At 36.3% G+C, this 18,096-nt stretch overlaps 2 protein-coding genes across 4 annotated transcripts; both read right to left on the reverse strand.

Moving 5' to 3' along the window:
- Positions 1 to 1,254: 1,254 nt before the first annotated feature.
- LOC103715097 (protein FAR1-RELATED SEQUENCE 6-like) lies at positions 1,255 to 6,524 on the reverse strand. 3 transcript variants are annotated; one of them, XR_003387217.2, is made up of 9 exons: positions 6,270 to 6,524; positions 5,520 to 5,639; positions 3,280 to 5,424; positions 3,082 to 3,192; positions 2,873 to 2,983; positions 2,525 to 2,593; positions 2,310 to 2,389; positions 2,102 to 2,206; positions 1,255 to 1,817 (listed from the first exon to the last, which is right to left on the reverse strand). XR_003387217.2 is itself a non-coding variant. In XM_039133658.1 (8 exons), the coding sequence occupies exons 2-7, from the start codon at positions 5,634 to 5,636 to the stop codon at positions 2,345 to 2,347; spliced, it is 2,598 nt and encodes an 865-aa protein (XP_038989586.1). In that variant the 5' UTR covers positions 5,637 to 5,639; positions 6,270 to 6,524; the 3' UTR covers positions 1,255 to 2,206; positions 2,310 to 2,344. The 3 variants fall into 3 exon arrangements, 2 of the variants coding, with proteins under 2 accessions (XP_038989586.1, XP_008800847.2); XM_039133658.1 differs by having other exon boundaries at positions 1,255 to 2,206; XM_008802625.3 differs by lacking the exon at positions 2,102 to 2,206 and having other exon boundaries at positions 6,270 to 6,523.
- Positions 6,525 to 8,452: 1,928 nt separating this feature from the next.
- Positions 8,453 to 15,040, reverse strand: LOC103715054 (protein FAR1-RELATED SEQUENCE 6-like). Its single transcript, XM_017844909.3, has 8 exons — positions 14,927 to 15,040; positions 11,465 to 13,589; positions 11,261 to 11,371; positions 10,942 to 11,052; positions 10,702 to 10,767; positions 10,358 to 10,565; positions 8,905 to 9,107; positions 8,453 to 8,830 (listed from the first exon to the last, which is right to left on the reverse strand). The coding sequence occupies exons 2-6, from the start codon at positions 13,559 to 13,561 to the stop codon at positions 10,515 to 10,517; spliced, it is 2,436 nt and encodes an 811-aa protein (XP_017700398.2). The 5' UTR covers positions 13,562 to 13,589; positions 14,927 to 15,040; the 3' UTR covers positions 8,453 to 8,830; positions 8,905 to 9,107; positions 10,358 to 10,514.
- Positions 15,041 to 18,096: the final 3,056 nt, after the last annotated feature.

Below are 18,096 nucleotides of genomic sequence, written 5' to 3' on the forward strand. Positions count from 1 at the left end.
TCCTTCAAGGATGCAAACCAATATCTGTTGTTGCTTCTAGAACTGTTTCAAGTGCACTGCTGAAGCTCGGAAATTTAGGATGTAATTGGTTCACAAGCAGCATAGAAATGGGAGTGATTGGAATGTCAATTGGAATGATCATAATTTCAGATGTATTTGGTTCGTGATTGAAATAATGTTGGAAATCAATTAATAAAAAAATATTTTTAAAAATTTAATGAAACAGAGGTATTTTTGAAAAAATTAATTTTTTTTAGATAGTAAATTTGGTGAAATACTGAAAGAAGAGCCGGAATTAAGCTTTGAGAGATTGAGATTTCTTCGACAATTGTAGTGGAAGTCACTCATTCTCGTGATCCTCACTCTCCCCAACTATATTCTTAAGTTGCACGGAGACGGAGACATGGCAGATGGGACAACTCATATCGGTTTAACTCATATCGCTGCATGTAAAATTGAACTACCTATAATACTACAGTGCTTCGATGGTGTTGGGTTAACGATACATTAGAAAGCATCGAGGTGAAATTAATCCTACAGTCCAAAAGAAAACTTGTTAAACGATTAATATAAACTCAGAGAAACTATTGTTTAACAACCATTACAGCATTATAATGTGGCGTGTAATTTGGATTGGTCAGAACTCAAACTTACCAGCCCAACCTACTTATGGGGTAGAGGCAATATAATCATTCTGGCCTGGATCTCGGTTCTCATCAATACCAGGGACCGCAGCGATATGATATATATATGAAGATTTCAACGTTATTATCTCGGTCAATATAAATTGATAAAATATAAAATGTCTATCAATAAAGATTTTTTAATTAATAAGCTTTGAAATCAATACATAAATATATTCTTAATCTAAATTGACCATATTATTTGATATTTTGGAATCCTGGAACAAAAAAACCTATTGAAGTGTCAGAAAATCACGATTTTCTCCAAATTTTTCTACTTATCTTATCAGCCGAGATAAATTGAGATCTCGATTCATCTGAGTCTCAGCCATCCATCGAGTTAATTGATACACCAAGGTTTAAAAACCTTAGTAGGTAGCGGCCGGTTAAGTTTTGGTAAATTTGAATTAGGTTGTGCCCAAGAACTCCATGCTGAACTGGATTGGGTTGCGATGGAGCATAAACTTGATCCAACCCTAACCCTAGCCCAATTTGACTTGACCTACCTTCCATCTTTGGGTTAGGGTCTGTCCATCCAACTTCATTGCCAATCAGCTGGAACTCAACCATAAAAGAGTATACAGCGTTTCATGAGTAATACTCCACAAAAAGGAAATTAAATATACAAATATATCCATATGCACATTGACAAAAACTATTTCAAAGACACGATGATAAACAATTCTAGCTAAAATCAGAGGAAGGCTCGTTAACATATTTGGAGAAAAAAAGGAAGGTAAGGTTGATTGAACAAAATCAACAAATAGGAATTTCCATAAACAAAAAGGCATTTTCTATGCAAATGCTTCCTGCTGCTGTTCGTATCGAATATTTCAATTGCAAAATGCAGCCTCTATCTTGTATTTTTATCTTGGTTAGATTATCTACCGCTATATCTTCCAGTGGCAACTGGTGTCCAAATTATCCAAAGTTCAATTCAGACTCCTCAGGAGCTAGAGGTCAACCATGGTGCTGAGCAACATCAGTAAGCTGGCAATGTCAAGTGTACTACTGGTGCTGAGCACCATCAGCGAGCAGGCATGACAGGTCTAGTATCCGTGCGATGTTTTCATATTAATCATTGTTAAGTACCTTTGTTGAATGTTCCCATCTTTTCCTCCACAGCCTTTAGACCTGCCAAACATGTGAACTTGGTCTTTAATTTAAATTGTGATAAACACTTTGGTTGGAAAGGAAAATTGTGCATGCATATGTAGGAAAGTTTCAGATCAAGGCCATGGAAAATATTAGTGCTGACAGAGAATTGGCAGTAACATATTCAGGAAACAATTACTTGTATTTCTAGAATATGTCCTCAATTTTTGTTTTCACCAGCCTACTTTATCAGAATATGGTATTCCTGTGTCTATTAGATTAGATGCCAAAAGTAGTATACTCCATGAATTACTGGAACATACCAGAAGATAATAGTGTTCCATAAAGATATTGTTACCAAGCCTTTGCATGTGCATGCATAGTTTGCTGTACCGGACTGTGCACCAAGAATCGGTACCCCTCGCATACTGGGTGAAGGTACCGAGATATATACCATAAAGACACTCAATATGGGGAATGGGATCTGATACTGAGACTGTAAACTGTGTGCAGGTAATTTTGTGTGCTTACCTGAGTTTGCATTTCATAACCTACATCCTCATCTTCTACCCAGTCCTTCGGCCAGAATGTGCATTTGCAATCTGATCGTCCTGCAATTTTATCATTTATCAAACCCCTGAACAACTTTACACTCGACATCAGGTATCATCTTATTTTATAAAGAAGCGTAACAGCTAGCAATAATGATATTATGGGAAGCTGAAAACTGGAAGAAAAAAAAAAACCTGTAACATCTGTTGATAAATCCACTGCACCCTTGACTGATTTCCAATTGTTTGATGATCATACTGACCCTGCAGTTTGCGAACATCATATTAAGAGAATATAGATGTCCAACACCTTTTGGTACATATTCGAGCAGTTCACACACACACACACACACACACACACACACACAGAGAGAGAGAGAGAGAGAGAGAGAGAGAGAGAGAGAGAGAGAGAGAGAGAGAGTTCATTGGGTGATCTCACATATTGAACACAGTTCAAAAGCAAAAAAAAATCTGTGATTAGGTAGTGAAAAAGAGGAAAAATTAAGACATCCAATTACGTATTAAAACAATTAAATTACACACCTGCAGTAAATTGCTTGACTGCAGTCTTGTATGATTGCCCATATGATGCTGGTGATTAACATGGATGCTGAAATGACTGCCAAATGACAAGTCATCTGGGGTAACTTCTTCCTAATCAAAATTACAGAAAAAGAGTGTGAAAAGGTAGATATAACAGATAGAAGAGGCGTAGAAATATGAGATAGAACATGAGTATCATAAACCACTACCATTAGATCAATGCCTCCTTGTGTCCCTATATGAGCATCAAGATGCGAAGCAAGTGGGGCAGATTGGAGCACATTGCTTTCATTGCCAACTAATGATGATCTTAGAAAATCCTGGACATATACAATTGAAAAGAAACCCATTTGAATCAATAATGTCTATCAGGAATGATTGGCACATCTGTCTATCATTGTAAGTACCTGTTCCTTGCTTGATCGAACTAACAACTCTACTTGAGGTTCTCTCCCTTTTTTCGGTGGCCGACCTCTCCGCTTCACATGGGAAGAGTTAGAATTCTTATTGCCCTCAGATATGCCCAGACGGGGTACCAGAAGATTTTGGACATTTTCATTTGACTGACTTTCAAGAGATAGCAGCATAGGTTGCCTGTCTCTGCACGAGCCATTATCGAAAAGAGACTTCTCCACCTCTCTTATTAACTTCAATGCAACCTGGTACCTATCATCAGATACGAACCCTAGCTCAGCAAGATGAAGGCAACGCATGGAGAGATAATCATAGCGCTCCATGATAGTATCAGCTAGCATGTCATGTGAAGGATGAGCAAGAGCATGTAATCGCTTATAATCTTTTTTCCAACGATCAAGAATGTAATGAGATGGAATCTCAAACACTTGTTGTAACTTAAAAACGGATAGAGCATGTCTACATAAAATGCCCCTAAACTGAAATGATCCACAAATGCATTGCACCTGAAATTTATCTGCATCATAAAGAACCTCATGATCCTTCTTCTCTGTCCTTTTACCATCTTCCATATATGAACACTCTCTGACTTCAAACATAATGAGTGATCCATCAACCTTTATCGGTGAAACATCACAATACATAGTGGCTTTTAGCTCATCCTGAAATTTCCTAAACATGCTAACAGTGTACAATTTGGAAAGTTGTTCTTCCATATAAAATTTAGATATAGTGAGTGGGGTCTTGTGAAATGACTCTGAGTCTGCTTGTGCCTCCTTTTTGTACTTACTTTGTAAGATCATCTCATATTTACTGAGAAACTGCTTCAAGGAAGTTCTTGGATATAGACACCCATCAAAAAATGCAGGTACAGTCTCACCGCGTTGAGAAATGGACATTCCTGCCCAAAATGCATCTTTAAGATAAGCTGGTACCCACATGTTCCGATTTTCATATAACGAGTCAAGCCATTCATTACCCTCAAGTTCATGTCCCTCGATTATTTTTTTCCATTCTTCTTCAAACTCATTGACTCTTAAAGAGTCATATGCTGCTTTTTTTACTGCCTTCTTGACTGCTTTGAAGTCTGCAAAACCCTTCAATTCCTCTGGCATCTTTTTCATTATATGAAACATGCAAAAACGATGTCTAACTCCAGGAAAAACCTCTGCAACTGCACCCTGAATGGCCATACAATGGTCAGTGATTATAGCATTTGGACAGCACCCTAGCATACATGTTAGGAATGCCTTAAACAACCAAATATAGGTCTCAATTGTTTCATCCGAAACTAAACCACATCCCAACAGCACCGGTTGTCCATGATGGTTCATACCAATGAACAAAACCAGAGGCAAATCATATTTTTCAGTTAAGTACGTTGTATCAAAGGAAACAACATCGCCAAAGTATTGATATGCTGCCCTAGATCTGGCATCAGACCAAAACAAATTCCTCAAATAACCATGCTTGTCCAAATCCATTAAATAAAAGAAATTTGGATTCTTGTTCTGCATGCCTGCAAAAAAATGACAAATAGATTCATCATCTCCTTCTGCAAGCTTCAATCGCCCTATCTCATTAGAGTTTCTGTTCTCAGACTGAATGTTCTGATGTCCATTTGGTTGTGCAATAGGTCCTTCTACCATCGCATCTGTCATTTTTTTATAACAGCTCAAGAAACGTGCTGTTGACGGGCTTAATGGATGATTATGCTCAAGATTGGCTTCTGCCAAATGAAGCAACCCATCACCCCATAATTTCAATACAATCATCGCCTGGCAGTTTGTTTTTGCAGTCTGTCTAGCTTGGTAGCATGCATCTTGTCGTCCACGGCCTGCCCTGGAACATGCAAGTATCAACCTTCTACATACTCCAGATTTTGTAAATTGAGACTTTCTTACAGCCACTCCAAAGCCTACACGCAGAGCATATTGCTTATAGAAATTAGAAACTTCATCATAAGATTTGAAAACCATCCCAACTTGAGGTGTCTTATCATCTCCTCCAACTGCTTTATGATCCTCTTCAAGCTCAGCGTTATCCTTTTTCTCAACATCATGAACATTATATCCAACAGTAACTTCTTTATCCTCACCCAGTAAGGATTCCTTAGTGGGGGATAAAACTGGCAGCTCCTGACAAAGGAAACAAACAACATTTATGCAAGCAATTAAGGTTGCATAGGAAAAATTTCAAAACTTCGCAACAGAACTCAGAATACCATATATACCTGAGATGTTTTATCATCTGCAGGTGACATGTTATTCCCATTCAGCTCCGTGTCCTTTCCTACATTAATATCAGTATCAACATCAAGTGGCACTTCCCTTACAGAATCACCTGCCATTCCCTGTAAAAAGAAGAGAACCCATGACATCAAATTATAACCCCCTCACAAACTTATAGTACTTGGCATGAAACATTACGCTTTACTAATCAAAAACTGAGCATCCAAGCTTCAAGAAAGAAGCAAATAGAATTTACTCAGTATTCCTAATTCATTTTTTTCCCTCAAATACGTCACATATATTGCTGAACAAGTGTAATCTAATTTATCTAAAGTACTGTATCCACAACACTGCAACAACTCGATACAAGCACGACAAGTACTCGACCAGCCAATTCTATAATCACCAAAAGTATTGATGGCTTTTACAGAGTTACAGTCTTGAAAGCCACCAATTGATCGCAAGAAAGTTCATCTAAAATCAGGGGGAAAAGATATCAAATTTTATATTAGACTAAACGATACCAGATTCCATATTCAATTCGGTCCTCATCATAAAGGCGTCTAGGCTCCGAATATCCTATAAAAACCCCACAACTCCATAGAAAGAAATCCTAGCTCAAGAATTAGCGAATGAGTTCAAAAGCAGGAAAACCCTAATTTCTTAAAAATCAATAAAAATCGAGTCTTCTGGTGCGAAATCCTAAGTTCCGGAAATCAAAAGCTGGAAATGTGAACGGGGAGAGATCTGACCACGGAGTTCGGATCACGGCGCGAGACGCATGCTCTCTTCGATTCCGCCCTCCCTTTTCCTCCGATCCTTGTTGGAGGATTCAAAAAATTCGGCAGGAGCGAATCAACGGATTAGAACGGATTTGAATAAGGTTTTGGAGGCCGGGAGGATTCGAGAAGGGTTTTAGGGTCGTCCAAGGCGGGCCGGCGCGAGAGCGAGCGAGGGAGGGGAGAGGAGGAGGAGGAGGGGGTGGATGGCTCGAGATGAATGGACCGGTCGCCGTAACCCCCAGTCCGGCACCCATAAAAGGGAGGGGATGGGCCCCACTTATTTAAGGATGTTGATGCAATCAAATACAAGTGGGCCCACCTGCGTTTCCAGGAGAACAGCCGAACACTTTAAAGTATCTAGTATTCTATTATAGCTGAGATAATGATCTTTATGAAATTATGATATAATTAATTTTTCAAGTTCTATTATCTGGACCAATATCTATGGATATGGTATGTGATCGATACAATACTAATAAATCAATCAAAATTTTCTCCTAAAATTTAAATTGTAAAATATTCAAAAAGTTTTTTAATATGATAGTTAGAATTGTATCTATTATACTAGTTGAGATTCCCGTATCTCGATTTATATATTATTGGAAAAATCTTGGAATCTATAAAAAAATTTCATTACTGCTTCTCAATTAGAATAAACTGAGGTCGTGGCTGTCTGGATACCGGTCACCCATCTAGTTCTTGGAGTGTCAAATCTTTATGATCTTCAGTTGTAGAAATTCATAAAGCTGAAGTATGTTTCACAAAGTTTGGTTGGTTGGATAAGCTTAGCCTGTATCCAATACATAGATAGATTGATTTTGAATATAAGAGGGATCTTTCTTTGACCTTTTTTTTTCTGACCTGTCAAGTTTCACCACTTTTTCAGATCATTCAAGCATTCGAACTCCCATGCTGCTATTGTTACAAGTTAGTTTAGGTGGACGCTGTTGAAAAATTTTGGATTTGCTGAATTCAGAACATAGCTTACTGAAACTCCAAGTAAGCCATACTGAGATGAGTTCAAGAAAGCAGAAATGCTGGATATAAGAAGTTCAGGAAGCAAGATCACGAATAGAATTATCAAAATAAACAAGGAATTTCTATTGAAAGCTCCCACAAATCATTCCGAGATATTTTATTTGAGCGGCCATGAGTGTTTGAGTTCTCAAAATTTAGCAAGTAGCAGTTCCAACAGTCTTATAAAATTTTTTTTCACAATTTACTTATCCTACAAGTTGTAGGTATGTCTGGATCTCCCCTTGGTTTTACAAACACATTTTCAAGGACACTCAGATATTATAGGTGATGCAAGAATAATAGCTGTGAATTTATGAGCTAACCTTCCCATCTTTAAATAAAACAACAGCATCAAGATTTTCTTCGGAGGTAAATATATTCAATAATCATTACTTCTTCCAACTTTAAAGCATAACCTGCTCTAGTTCCTTGACATATATCTGGTGCAAAAGAATCTGCACAGCCTTGGGAAATATCACACATGCAATCCTTTTTCATAGTCACAGTAATTAGTCCACTAATATTCAGCTGGGCTCCATAGTCTCCATGACCATGCTCCTCAAGTAGGTTCCAACCAAGGAGAAGAGACAAAAAAAAAGAAAAAAAAAAAAGAAGAAAAGATGCATTAAAATGGTGTCTGATCTTAGTCCTAAATGAAAGCATCTAATGCCAACCAACAGAGGATTCATGATTGTGATTTGCAAACCTGAGATCAAGGTTCATAAACCATCTAACATCAAAACCCATCAGAGAAGGCTAGTGTGGAGCTGTAAGTCCTGCAATGTTCATCTGAAAAAAAATCACCCCTTGCCACTATTGCGCTTCTTCCCTGAGGGTAGGAATTAAAAGTTGGGCAACCTGGCTCTAAGGTTGGGGATACAGATTGCAGGGATCAATAAAAGAAAAATGCAACACCTCTGTCAATAAACAATATTGTTGTGGGAAGTTTTGCTATCACAGTGCTTCCAATTTTTCTTGCTCACCACCTCTTTTGGGGGGAAATCTGAGGTAAACACAGCATAAATGCATTATCACATGCAAAGAGTATTGGGGTCCTTACAACCTAGCATTTCCTGTATTATCCAAATTTTAAGGCCTGACAAATACAAAAGACAAGCACAGCTGAGACGCAGTAATTAGCAGCAATAGTTAATTAACCAGTCAGTCAAGTAGTTAAATTCTCTAGAAACATGATCACAGATAGCAACAACAGAATCAGGCGTTTCTCCCGAATATTGTGACTGTGGATATCCTTAATATCTTCAAGTGCATCAGTACAAACCTCAAAGTTGATCTACTACTTCCCACTCCAAAGAATTATAGGACAGAGTTGCTTCCACAAATATACAAGAAACATATCTCATATCCTGAACAAGGCCCCCAAGATATAAAATTGTCACCAGCCTCTATGATCCATCCCCCGAGCTTTAGTTGGTTCTTTGAAGTTGTTTGTGCAGTAGAAACATGTTCCCTGGAATCCAGATATTGACACGCTCCCCTAAAGTTTCTATGACCTGCAGCATCTCATGCAATTCACAATTTTTACATTTAAAACTGAAAAAATCTTTATCATGGTCAGAGATTTTACCAGAATTTTTTTTTTGGCAATGACAAGCTTCTAGAGTGAAACTTAATTCTCCTAAGGTGGATTCAGACACCCAAGGAAAACTTGCAGTTATCTGGAAGAAGGCAAGTGGTTCTAATACTAGCTTTAAAACCTTGATTGCCCTCAAGGATTACCTTGATGTGTCTTCCTTGAGCTCCAGTTTTAACCTTTTCAATGGCCGAGACCTGCCAGATCATGTAATAAGTATCTCAAGATAAACTGCCTAAGCAATATGTAGCAGATAAATATATGGCCGTAAAGGGTCTCTTGTGATACAAGACACTAGTTTATCCAGCTCACTGGCCTGTTAAAGAATGAGTTGTCTGGAAAATTTAATTTTCTGATCTCTTCCCACACACACACATATGTATGTATGTGTGTATACATATATGGGTGAGGTTCAAGTTATATCTTTTTTGAATTGGACAACTACTTACATACCAAAAATTATGTGATTGAAGACCCCTAACCTATACATCAAGTAATTAAAAATCAGACAATTTAAATAACATAAAATAATATATGTTTTTTTGACCACTCGACCAATAGGCCAGGGATATTGAAATCACATTTTTTTTTCGTGTAAAAGCAGTTTAAAGATAGTAAACTATATCCAATGGCTCGAATCATTAATGTAGGACACCCCTATCCATCTCGAAAAAGGTGTAATTCTTATAGAGTTACACCAAGTGTAACCTGATCCTGACCCGATCAATATATGGGTACAATTATTACACAACATAAAAAAACAACCTTACAAAAACTAATGTTTTTGAGACCAATAGCCCACGCAACAAGTAGCCTCAAATATATAGTTCCAATGGCATGATAAAAGGGACTCTTTTTAGGCTACTTGATGCATGGTAAAGGAGTCTCTTTAACACATGAATTTTTTGCATATAGGTAAGTGGGATCCACTGGTTTAAATTTTTCATTTTACGATCGAGGGTGGATATAAAGTCCTATCGGAACACCTTGTGTCTATTTAACCATACCCATATATGTATATAAATTACACACAACCACATACATACACACCTGTTTTCAGTGAATACGTGAATCTACTTATTTATGTGTGTATGAGAATTCACGCACACACAGAGATTGAGAGGGAGGAGTAAAGGATTAGATTCATAAGTCCCTGATTGAGAACATTGATAAACATCTAAAAATCTAAAGAAAAGATACAAATATTCATTTAGCAAGAACTGCTGTCCTATGGTGTGCTTGCTATAATTATTACTTTTAAATGCAAGATGTCTAACACATCCACATTTTGAAAGTCAGGATACATACAACAATACAAAAGATGCTAGATAAACCTATTAAAAGCACCTTTCAATCTTTCAGAAGTGTTATAAGCAACAATCAGGAACATAAATAAATTCAACAATATTAGAAGATCAACATGAAGTTCTGTAAAGGGGAAAATTACCTGAATATGTTTCATTAGGTGATGCCATGATGAACCCATACTTAGGAATACATCATGCTTTTAACAGGCAAGAATCTCAAGGAACAACTATTGAGAGTATACATAAACATAGACATCACTATGACATCTTCAATTTTGTAATTGGATGCCTCCTCCTCTACCCAGTTGTTTGATCAGGAGCTGCCTTCTGTAATTGAGCTTCCTGCTTCTTGATCACATCAACCAGATCAGTGTACAATCATATTAAAGTCACATTGCAAGGAAAATTCCTAATACCGAAACATGAGCTACCACTAGAAAATTGAAAAAATAAAAAGTAACAGGAAGGCAACTTAAATACAAACCTGCAGCATATGTGGATAGATCCACTGCATCCTTGATTGATTTTCAACTGTTTGGGCAAATTGACCCTGTTAATATAAGAATTAATTAATGACAAACATGAGCTATTAAGTTGTTAGAGCTAACTGAAAAACATGGACAGTTCATTAAGATAACACAATCACATGCCAAAGGATGCGACACTTGGTCATTTTTGCCAAAGGAAGAGAATATAGAAGGATAAAACAAAAGAAAAAAAAAACCTGTAACAAGTCACTCGAAAAAATTCTTGATTGACTGCCATGTTGATGTTGATGGTTCACTTGTCTGTCATAATGACTACCGAGTGAGAAATCATTTGGGCTTACTTCTCCCTGCATTACATTAACAGATCCATGACTTATAAGAACAACAAGAGTACTAAGAGGAATTTTATAAAATTATAATCTATTTGAGAACTACATGATAAAACTTTTCATAACTACTATAATCATGCTACAGGATCATGCAGAACAAGCAATTACAGCCATCATGGTTATAATATCAAAACTAAAAATAACGAAAACTGAACATTTTATTTACCATTAGCATCAAGCTTTCTTGTGCACCAATAATGGAGCCAGGATGCAAAGTAGGAGAAGCAACTAGAAGCCTCTCACTCTGACTTTCAATACACAAGGTTCTCAAATCATTCTGTGCATACAATTTTGAGAAACAAAATATCTGAGACTGAAATTAACGTAACACTGGAAATAATTCAAGCAATTTGTTTCAGCCTTCAAGTACCGTTTTCTTATCTGATAAGGATGAAGCATCTATATCGGATTCTTTCCTTTTCTTTGGTGGTCGACCTCTCCGCTTCCCTTGTAACGAATTTAGAACCTTATCACCCTCAATTGTGCCCAGCTGTGACGCTGCAAGATTCTCAGCATTTTCATTTGTCTTTGTTTCACAAGGCACGATCTTAACTTGCATATTTGCAGAGGTGCTGTTATTCAATAGAAACTTCTCCAACTCTCCTGTTGAATTCAGTGCTAGACGGTATCTATCATCGGATGTCATTCCTACCTCAACAAGTTGAAAGCAGCGAATAACTAAATTATTATAACGTTCCAATCGGTTGTTGGCTACTGAATCATTGGAGGACTGAACCAAAGCATGTAAAAGCCTAACATCCTTCCTCCAGCGATCAACGATGTACCGAGATGGAATCTCATAGACCTGTAACTTAAACACAGATAAGGCATGCCTACATAGAATACCTCTAAATTGGAAAGAACCACAAAGACATTGGATCTCTTGTTCCTCTGAATTGTAAATAACTTCAAGAGCTTTATACTCTGCAACACTGCCATCTTCCAGAAAAATAGATTCATTAATTTCAAAGGTTGAGACAGGTCCATCCTCTTTGACCAGTGAAACATTACAATATATCGTGGTCTTCAGCTCCTCCTGGAATTCTTTGAACATGTTATGAGTGTACAGCTCAAACAGCTGCTCTTCCATGTAAAATTTCGAGACCAAGTTCCGACCCTTGTTGAATGACTCATAATCAGCTTGAGCTTCCTTTTCATATTTACTTTGTAAAGCAGTCTCATACAAGCTTAGAAACTGCTTTAAGGAAGTTCCAGAATATATAAATCCATCAAAAAAGGCACACATGCTGGGACCACGCCGGGTCATGGACATTCCAGCCCAAAATGTATCTTTAAGATAAAGGGGGACCCAAGAATGTCGATTTTCATACAACCAATTGAGACAATCATTATCTTTAAGTCCATATTTTTCACTGGTTTTCATCCAGTCCTCTTCAAAATCATTAGCTCTATAAGAGTTGTATATTACTTTCTCTAATGACTTTTTGATTTCCTTGCACCTTTCATTTCCCTTCAATGTCTCTGAAATCCTTTTCATTACTTGCCAAAGGCATAGACGATGACGAGCTCCTGGAAATACTTTTGCAGCTGCATTTTTAATGGCCTCACATTGGTCTGTGATTAGGGCATTTGGAGGACGGCTTGACATGCAAGCTAACCATGTCTTAAATAACCAAAAGTATGTCTCAGCAGTTTCATCTGAAAGCAAGCCACAACCAAGCAATACTAGTTGACCATGATTATTTACTCCAAGAAATAGAACAAGAGGCAAATCATAGTCATTTGTCAAGTAGGTTGTGTCAAACAAAAGAACGTCTCCAAAATACTTATATGCTGCCCTTGACATGGCATCAACCCAAAGTAGATTCCTTAAGCGACCTTCACCGTCAAAATCTATTGAATAAAAAGAGTTTGGATTTTGTGTCTGCATGTGCATAAAAAACTTATACAAAGCATCAGCATCTCCAACTTGAAGCATCAAGTGTCTTCTTCTATTAAAAGCTTCACAGTCCTCACCAGAAGTTAAGCCCTCAGCACCAACTTCGTGGAATGATGTTTGACACCTCCTAATTCTTCGTATGACTTCCTTCTCATTCTCTTCATGATGCTCTCCCATACCACTGGACATCTTCCTTTTATATTTCTTTAACTTAACCATAGAAGGATCAACAGGATGGTTGTGTTCAAGATTAACTTTCTTCACATGTAATAATCCATCACCATGTAACTTCAAGAGAATTGCAGCCTGACAATTTGTTTTTGCTGTTGGTCTGGCCAGGTAGCTAGGATCTGTTCTCCCCTTGCCACCACGAGAGCACATGAACTCCACTGTATAGTATTGTCCAGCTTTGTTTAAGGTCGTCCTCTTTAAACGTACATCAAACCCTATACGTCGACCATATTGTCTATAAAACTCTGACACTTCATCGTAGGATCTAAATGTCATTCCAACTTGAGGTGTCCTATCATCATTTCCACCAGTTGTTTTGCAATCCCCATTCTGCATGTTACTGTTTGGTTCCTCACATGATGAACTAGCCACAACAGAAGTATCAGTCATCTCTTAGAAGTGAACTAGAGCACCTACATTTTCAAAACAAGAGAGCATAGTCCAGCAAAAAGATAACCATTACCAACGTTTAGGACGCAAGAAACAAATAATGAGGATACAGAATTTGACATCTAGAGTCATGGAAATATTTTACACTTCCAAAAAAAAGAAGAAGACATACAGGTTCTACACTAGTTCATAACAAATTTCAAACTATTCATACATTGAGAGGCAGATAAACATAAAATTCAGCAAGCAGCTGCATTTATAATTTCAAAAGTCATTAAATTTAAATTCCTCCAACTAAATATAATAACTAGAAACACATGACTTTACAATTAGCTATGAATCAATAAACTCCTCTTGTAATATAATCATCAATGCAAGAATGAAAAACTCGAAGCGCTTTGAGGTATTGCGAGAAATGATACCAATAGTATTCAAATCAACTTGTCAACAGACTCAAAGGGAAAATCATGAACAAGGTTCAATCAGAAGAATTGCAAAATTTCTATCATTAGCCTTGGTCAGGAATGATGCAGGCATAGGCTTTTCATAAACCTCATCCCTGCCCCTTTATAAAAACAAGCACAAGCATGGAATAGCTATGCTGGTTAAACATTCTTATGTCAGGCAAAACAATTCCAAAGCTATTCCTGGCAGAAACTCATCATTTATGTGTGCCTCCTTTTCTTTTTCCCTCTTTCTAGGGACAAAAACACCCTCAGCTGAAAATTATCCCCAGAAATTCTAGCCAAAAAAAAGGAATAATTGTCACATAACTACTCCAATAGGCATAACATTTTATGTTCATAACTTTCTCAAGATAAACACGGTCTGAAATTGAAAACTTGCAAGAGCCATCTTAATCTACAGCAACCATTCCATCATTTTACATAATGAGCTAATACTGAATATAGTTCCCCCAACGCAGAAGAGCTATATTTTTAATTAAATACAGGGACTAATAAAATCAAGAAGATTTAACAAAATAACACTTTTCCAAAAAACGTATATTTCAAAGAAAAAGAAGAAGAAAAAGCAATCTTCTATCTACCAAAGAACAGGACGAAACTGGGAGGAAAAAACCCAAATACGTATCTAGCCCATAAAATTCTAGTCATAAAATCTTCCAACGGAAGGCACAAAAACAAATTCTTGGTTCAAAAAAAAATCGAAAAAAAGGAAAACTCTATCAGTAAAATCTACAGACTTAAGAATCGGAGGTGGAAACCTTCGAGAAGACCTTTGAAGCGGAATCGACCGGGCGAACCAAGAGGGTTTCTACTAAATATTAGATTTCTTGGGGAAAAAACTAACCTTGGGACGAGGAGTCGCCAAATTAGGGTATGGGTGGAGGGGAGAGGTGGGAAGGGGAACAGCGAAGGGTGGGTGCGAAACCGAGTGCGGTTAGCAGGGGGATATAATACGAAGACGTGCACCGAGTATTTTTCACCACAAACTAAAATTGTGCGTCACCGGGTGCGTGGGGTTTTGTGGTCTAGTAGTTTTCCGGCACGTGTGTTGCACGTGCAGAAGATATGTTCATAACTAGGGCATCCATGCGAGATAATTATAAATCCCAAAATAAGTGGATTCCATGTGATCAAATAAAACTTTTTACTATTAGAAGTTTAGCCTTTGATAACAAAACAAAACATAGTTTGAAAAGAAAAAGAAAAAAAAAAGGCTACTAGTGAAAGAGGAAGATGAAATGATCCATTTTTCTGTTAAAACTACTTCATCTACGGAGACAATGAGAGGTTTGCAACTGAAAAATATGATAAAAATACTATTCTTCATAATTTAATAATCGCTATCATTGAGAATTTAATATATAGGTACGAAGTGATGGATTTGTGGGTTGAACGTGAGCCATTGGATCTAATATTTGTTTAGAGTTTTATGATTTGTATGGTTATTTCATTTACTTTTGTTATGCAATATATAGAGGGAGAGCTGGACTTGGTTACATTCAATTGGATTTTCACTTACATATGGACAATACAAATTAGATGGTAGAGATCTCACATCAATAATTCAAGCTATCAGATATGATATATTATTTTTAAACTGCTTACATAGTAAAAATCATATGATTTAAAGACCTTCAACTTATGTATCAAGTAATCAAAGAATATATATAATCTAGTGTTATTTAGACTTGTCTATTTTTTTGACTATTTGATGGGTAGGTAGGGGTCTCCCACTCATATGATTTTTGTTATGTCAATAATTTTAATATAATAAATCATATCTAATAATTCGGATCATCGTTGTGGGACTCCTATCATCCACTTTAGGTCTAATTGGATATGAGTGAAGATCTACTCGAGTGTAACCAAGTCTAGCTCTCTTTTTATACACACACATACATTCACATACGTACTTATGTATGTAAGTGAAAAATATGTATGTATGTATGTGTATGTGTATATGTGCATGAAGTAATGGATCCGTGGGTTGAATGTGAACCATTGGCTTGATAAAACATTATTCGAGCACCCTATCAAGTTTCTTGCATGAGCAAGATTGAAAGTGAAGATAATATTTTGATGGGAAGTACAAGGGGTATTTAAAATATTGAAACACGCCCAGGCCATGATCCCTTGTGAGTCACCAATAAAAAGAGTTGCTAGCTGGGCACGAAGAAAACCAGATTTTATGTTTTGAAAAAATAAAATAATATCATTTGATAATAAATAAATAATAAAATTTGGAAAAAAATATATAAAAAAATCGTATATGATTACAACAACTCACATGGTAAAGAAAGTATTTATATGATTTCCCATGCTATAAACAATTAAGAGAGGAATCCTGTCTACAAACTATATGTAACCTTGAAAATTGGAATCATGTCTCTAGTACAAAAAATTCAAAATTATAAATATTTGATCCATCGAGAGTCCAATTCTAAATAAATTAAAACTATAAGGGATAAGCATATGTCTTGCCGAATGCTTGTTGTAGCAAGAAAGAAGAGTAAGACTTTTAATGCTACAAAAAATATTAAAAGACTTTTATTTTCACAAAAAATGAGAATTAGAACAGAAAAGATTGAAGACGTGTCTTTTCTTTAAATTTTTAGAGTAAAATTTGAATACAAATTTCCTATAAGAATGTATCCAGATAAAGATTCCATTTGTATTTTTTTCTCTTTAATAAAAAATAATTAGAGAGTTAAAAATATTTTTTGAGGGATTAAGAATGATATAAAAAATAAGTATCTTAACAATATAGAGCTAGTATCTTCTTTTAACATGTACTCGCTACAAACTATGCCTGAAAGAAATCTTAAAACAAAAGGATCCTTAATTAAAGAAAACTATCTTACAACTTATTCTCATTTTGATGACATTAGAAATACATTAGACAATATTCTCGATATTGAATAATATAGTTCTTATTCACAACATCAATTTCCACCAATATCTGAACTTTATTTTTATAATACATCAATCTCATAATTTTAATTTCATATATAAAAATATTATTTTTATATTATTATTTATAGGATGAAAACTATACTACAAGAATTAATACATGCTCTAGTGATGTTTATTTCATGTGTTATTTATGTTCTTCGTGTCTAGTACAATCACAATGTACTTATTCATATATAATTCAGCTCAAATTAGCTCCATGACTTGAGCAAGTTCAACCCAATCTGACTTAACCATGAATCTCTTATGTTTTCAAGTGATTTTTCTGAGTGGTTCGACTCACTTCTTTGGCCAATCCAAGCTTAACTAACAATAACCAGATTAGCCTGATTCCATGAGCAATTTCAACCCAATCTGACTTCTGCATGAATCAATATATTTTTCAGGTGACTTTCCTGATTGGTCCGACACCCGAACTCATTTGTTTGGTCCAATCCAAGCTTAACTAACCATAACCAATGCGAATGTCGGATTCGTAAGCCCAAGAAGTACAAGATTGTGCAGAGTTGGAACGAGGTTAGTAGCGAAAGTTGGGAAACTAGAACGTATAGGATGGCTTCTCTCTTTATCTAGTGTCCATATGAGCTTCTCTGTGTATGTTTTGAATGAAAATATAAAAAGTTGAGAGAAACACTGCTGTGAATATTTTTCTATCACTAAATAGACTGATTTGAATAGCTGGTCTGGACCAATTTGAATTGGGTTCGAAGAAGGGATCCAACCTGACTCATTTGTAGAATTGGACTGGGTCGAGCCTGTTTTTGGGCACGAGCAGTGCTTGTGAGGAAGAATCATGGATGGCTGTGATCTCCTGATAAAGGTTTCAAAAGATAGTGATATCTCAAAAAACAAAAAAACAAAAAAACAAACCTCGCCGAATCCATTATTTTTCATTGATAGTGGGAACAGTGATTTTTTGTTTCTTCGGATCAAATTGATCAAGAACTTGTTTGGTTTGTGGAAAAAAAATTTTCTCACTGAAATTATTTTCCCAAAAAGATGATTCGTACGAATATGGTATTTGAAAAACTGGTTTTGGTATGT

The sequence above is a fragment of the Phoenix dactylifera genome, chromosome 14 (assembly GCF_009389715.1).
Source record: "Phoenix dactylifera cultivar Barhee BC4 chromosome 14, palm_55x_up_171113_PBpolish2nd_filt_p, whole genome shotgun sequence".
Lineage (NCBI taxonomy): Eukaryota > Viridiplantae > Streptophyta > Magnoliopsida > Arecales > Arecaceae > Phoenix > Phoenix dactylifera.

Excerpts from the sequence above, each read along its gene's own strand:
- LOC103715097 (XM_039133658.1), bottom strand. The coding sequence starts at position 5,636 with ATGGCAGGTGATTCTGTAAGGGAAGTGCCACTTGATGTTGATACTGAT. Across the intron at positions 2,984-3,081 it reads AAGGAGGCATTGATCTAATG|GAAGAAGTTACCCCAGATGA; the intron begins GTAGTGGTTTAT and ends AATTTTGATTAG. Across the intron at positions 2,390-2,524 it reads TTTATCAACAGATGTTACAG|GACGATCAGATTGCAAATGC; the intron begins GTTTTTTTTTTT and ends ATAAAATTGCAG.
- LOC103715054 (XM_017844909.3), bottom strand. The coding sequence starts at position 13,561 with ATGCAGAATGGGGATTGCAAAACAACTGGTGGAAATGATGATAGGACA. Across the intron at positions 11,372-11,464 it reads CCTTATCAGATAAGAAAACG|AATGATTTGAGAACCTTGTG; the intron begins GTACTTGAAGGC and ends TTGTATGCACAG. Across the intron at positions 11,053-11,260 it reads AAGAAAGCTTGATGCTAATG|GGAGAAGTAAGCCCAAATGA; the intron begins GTAAATAAAATG and ends AATGTAATGCAG.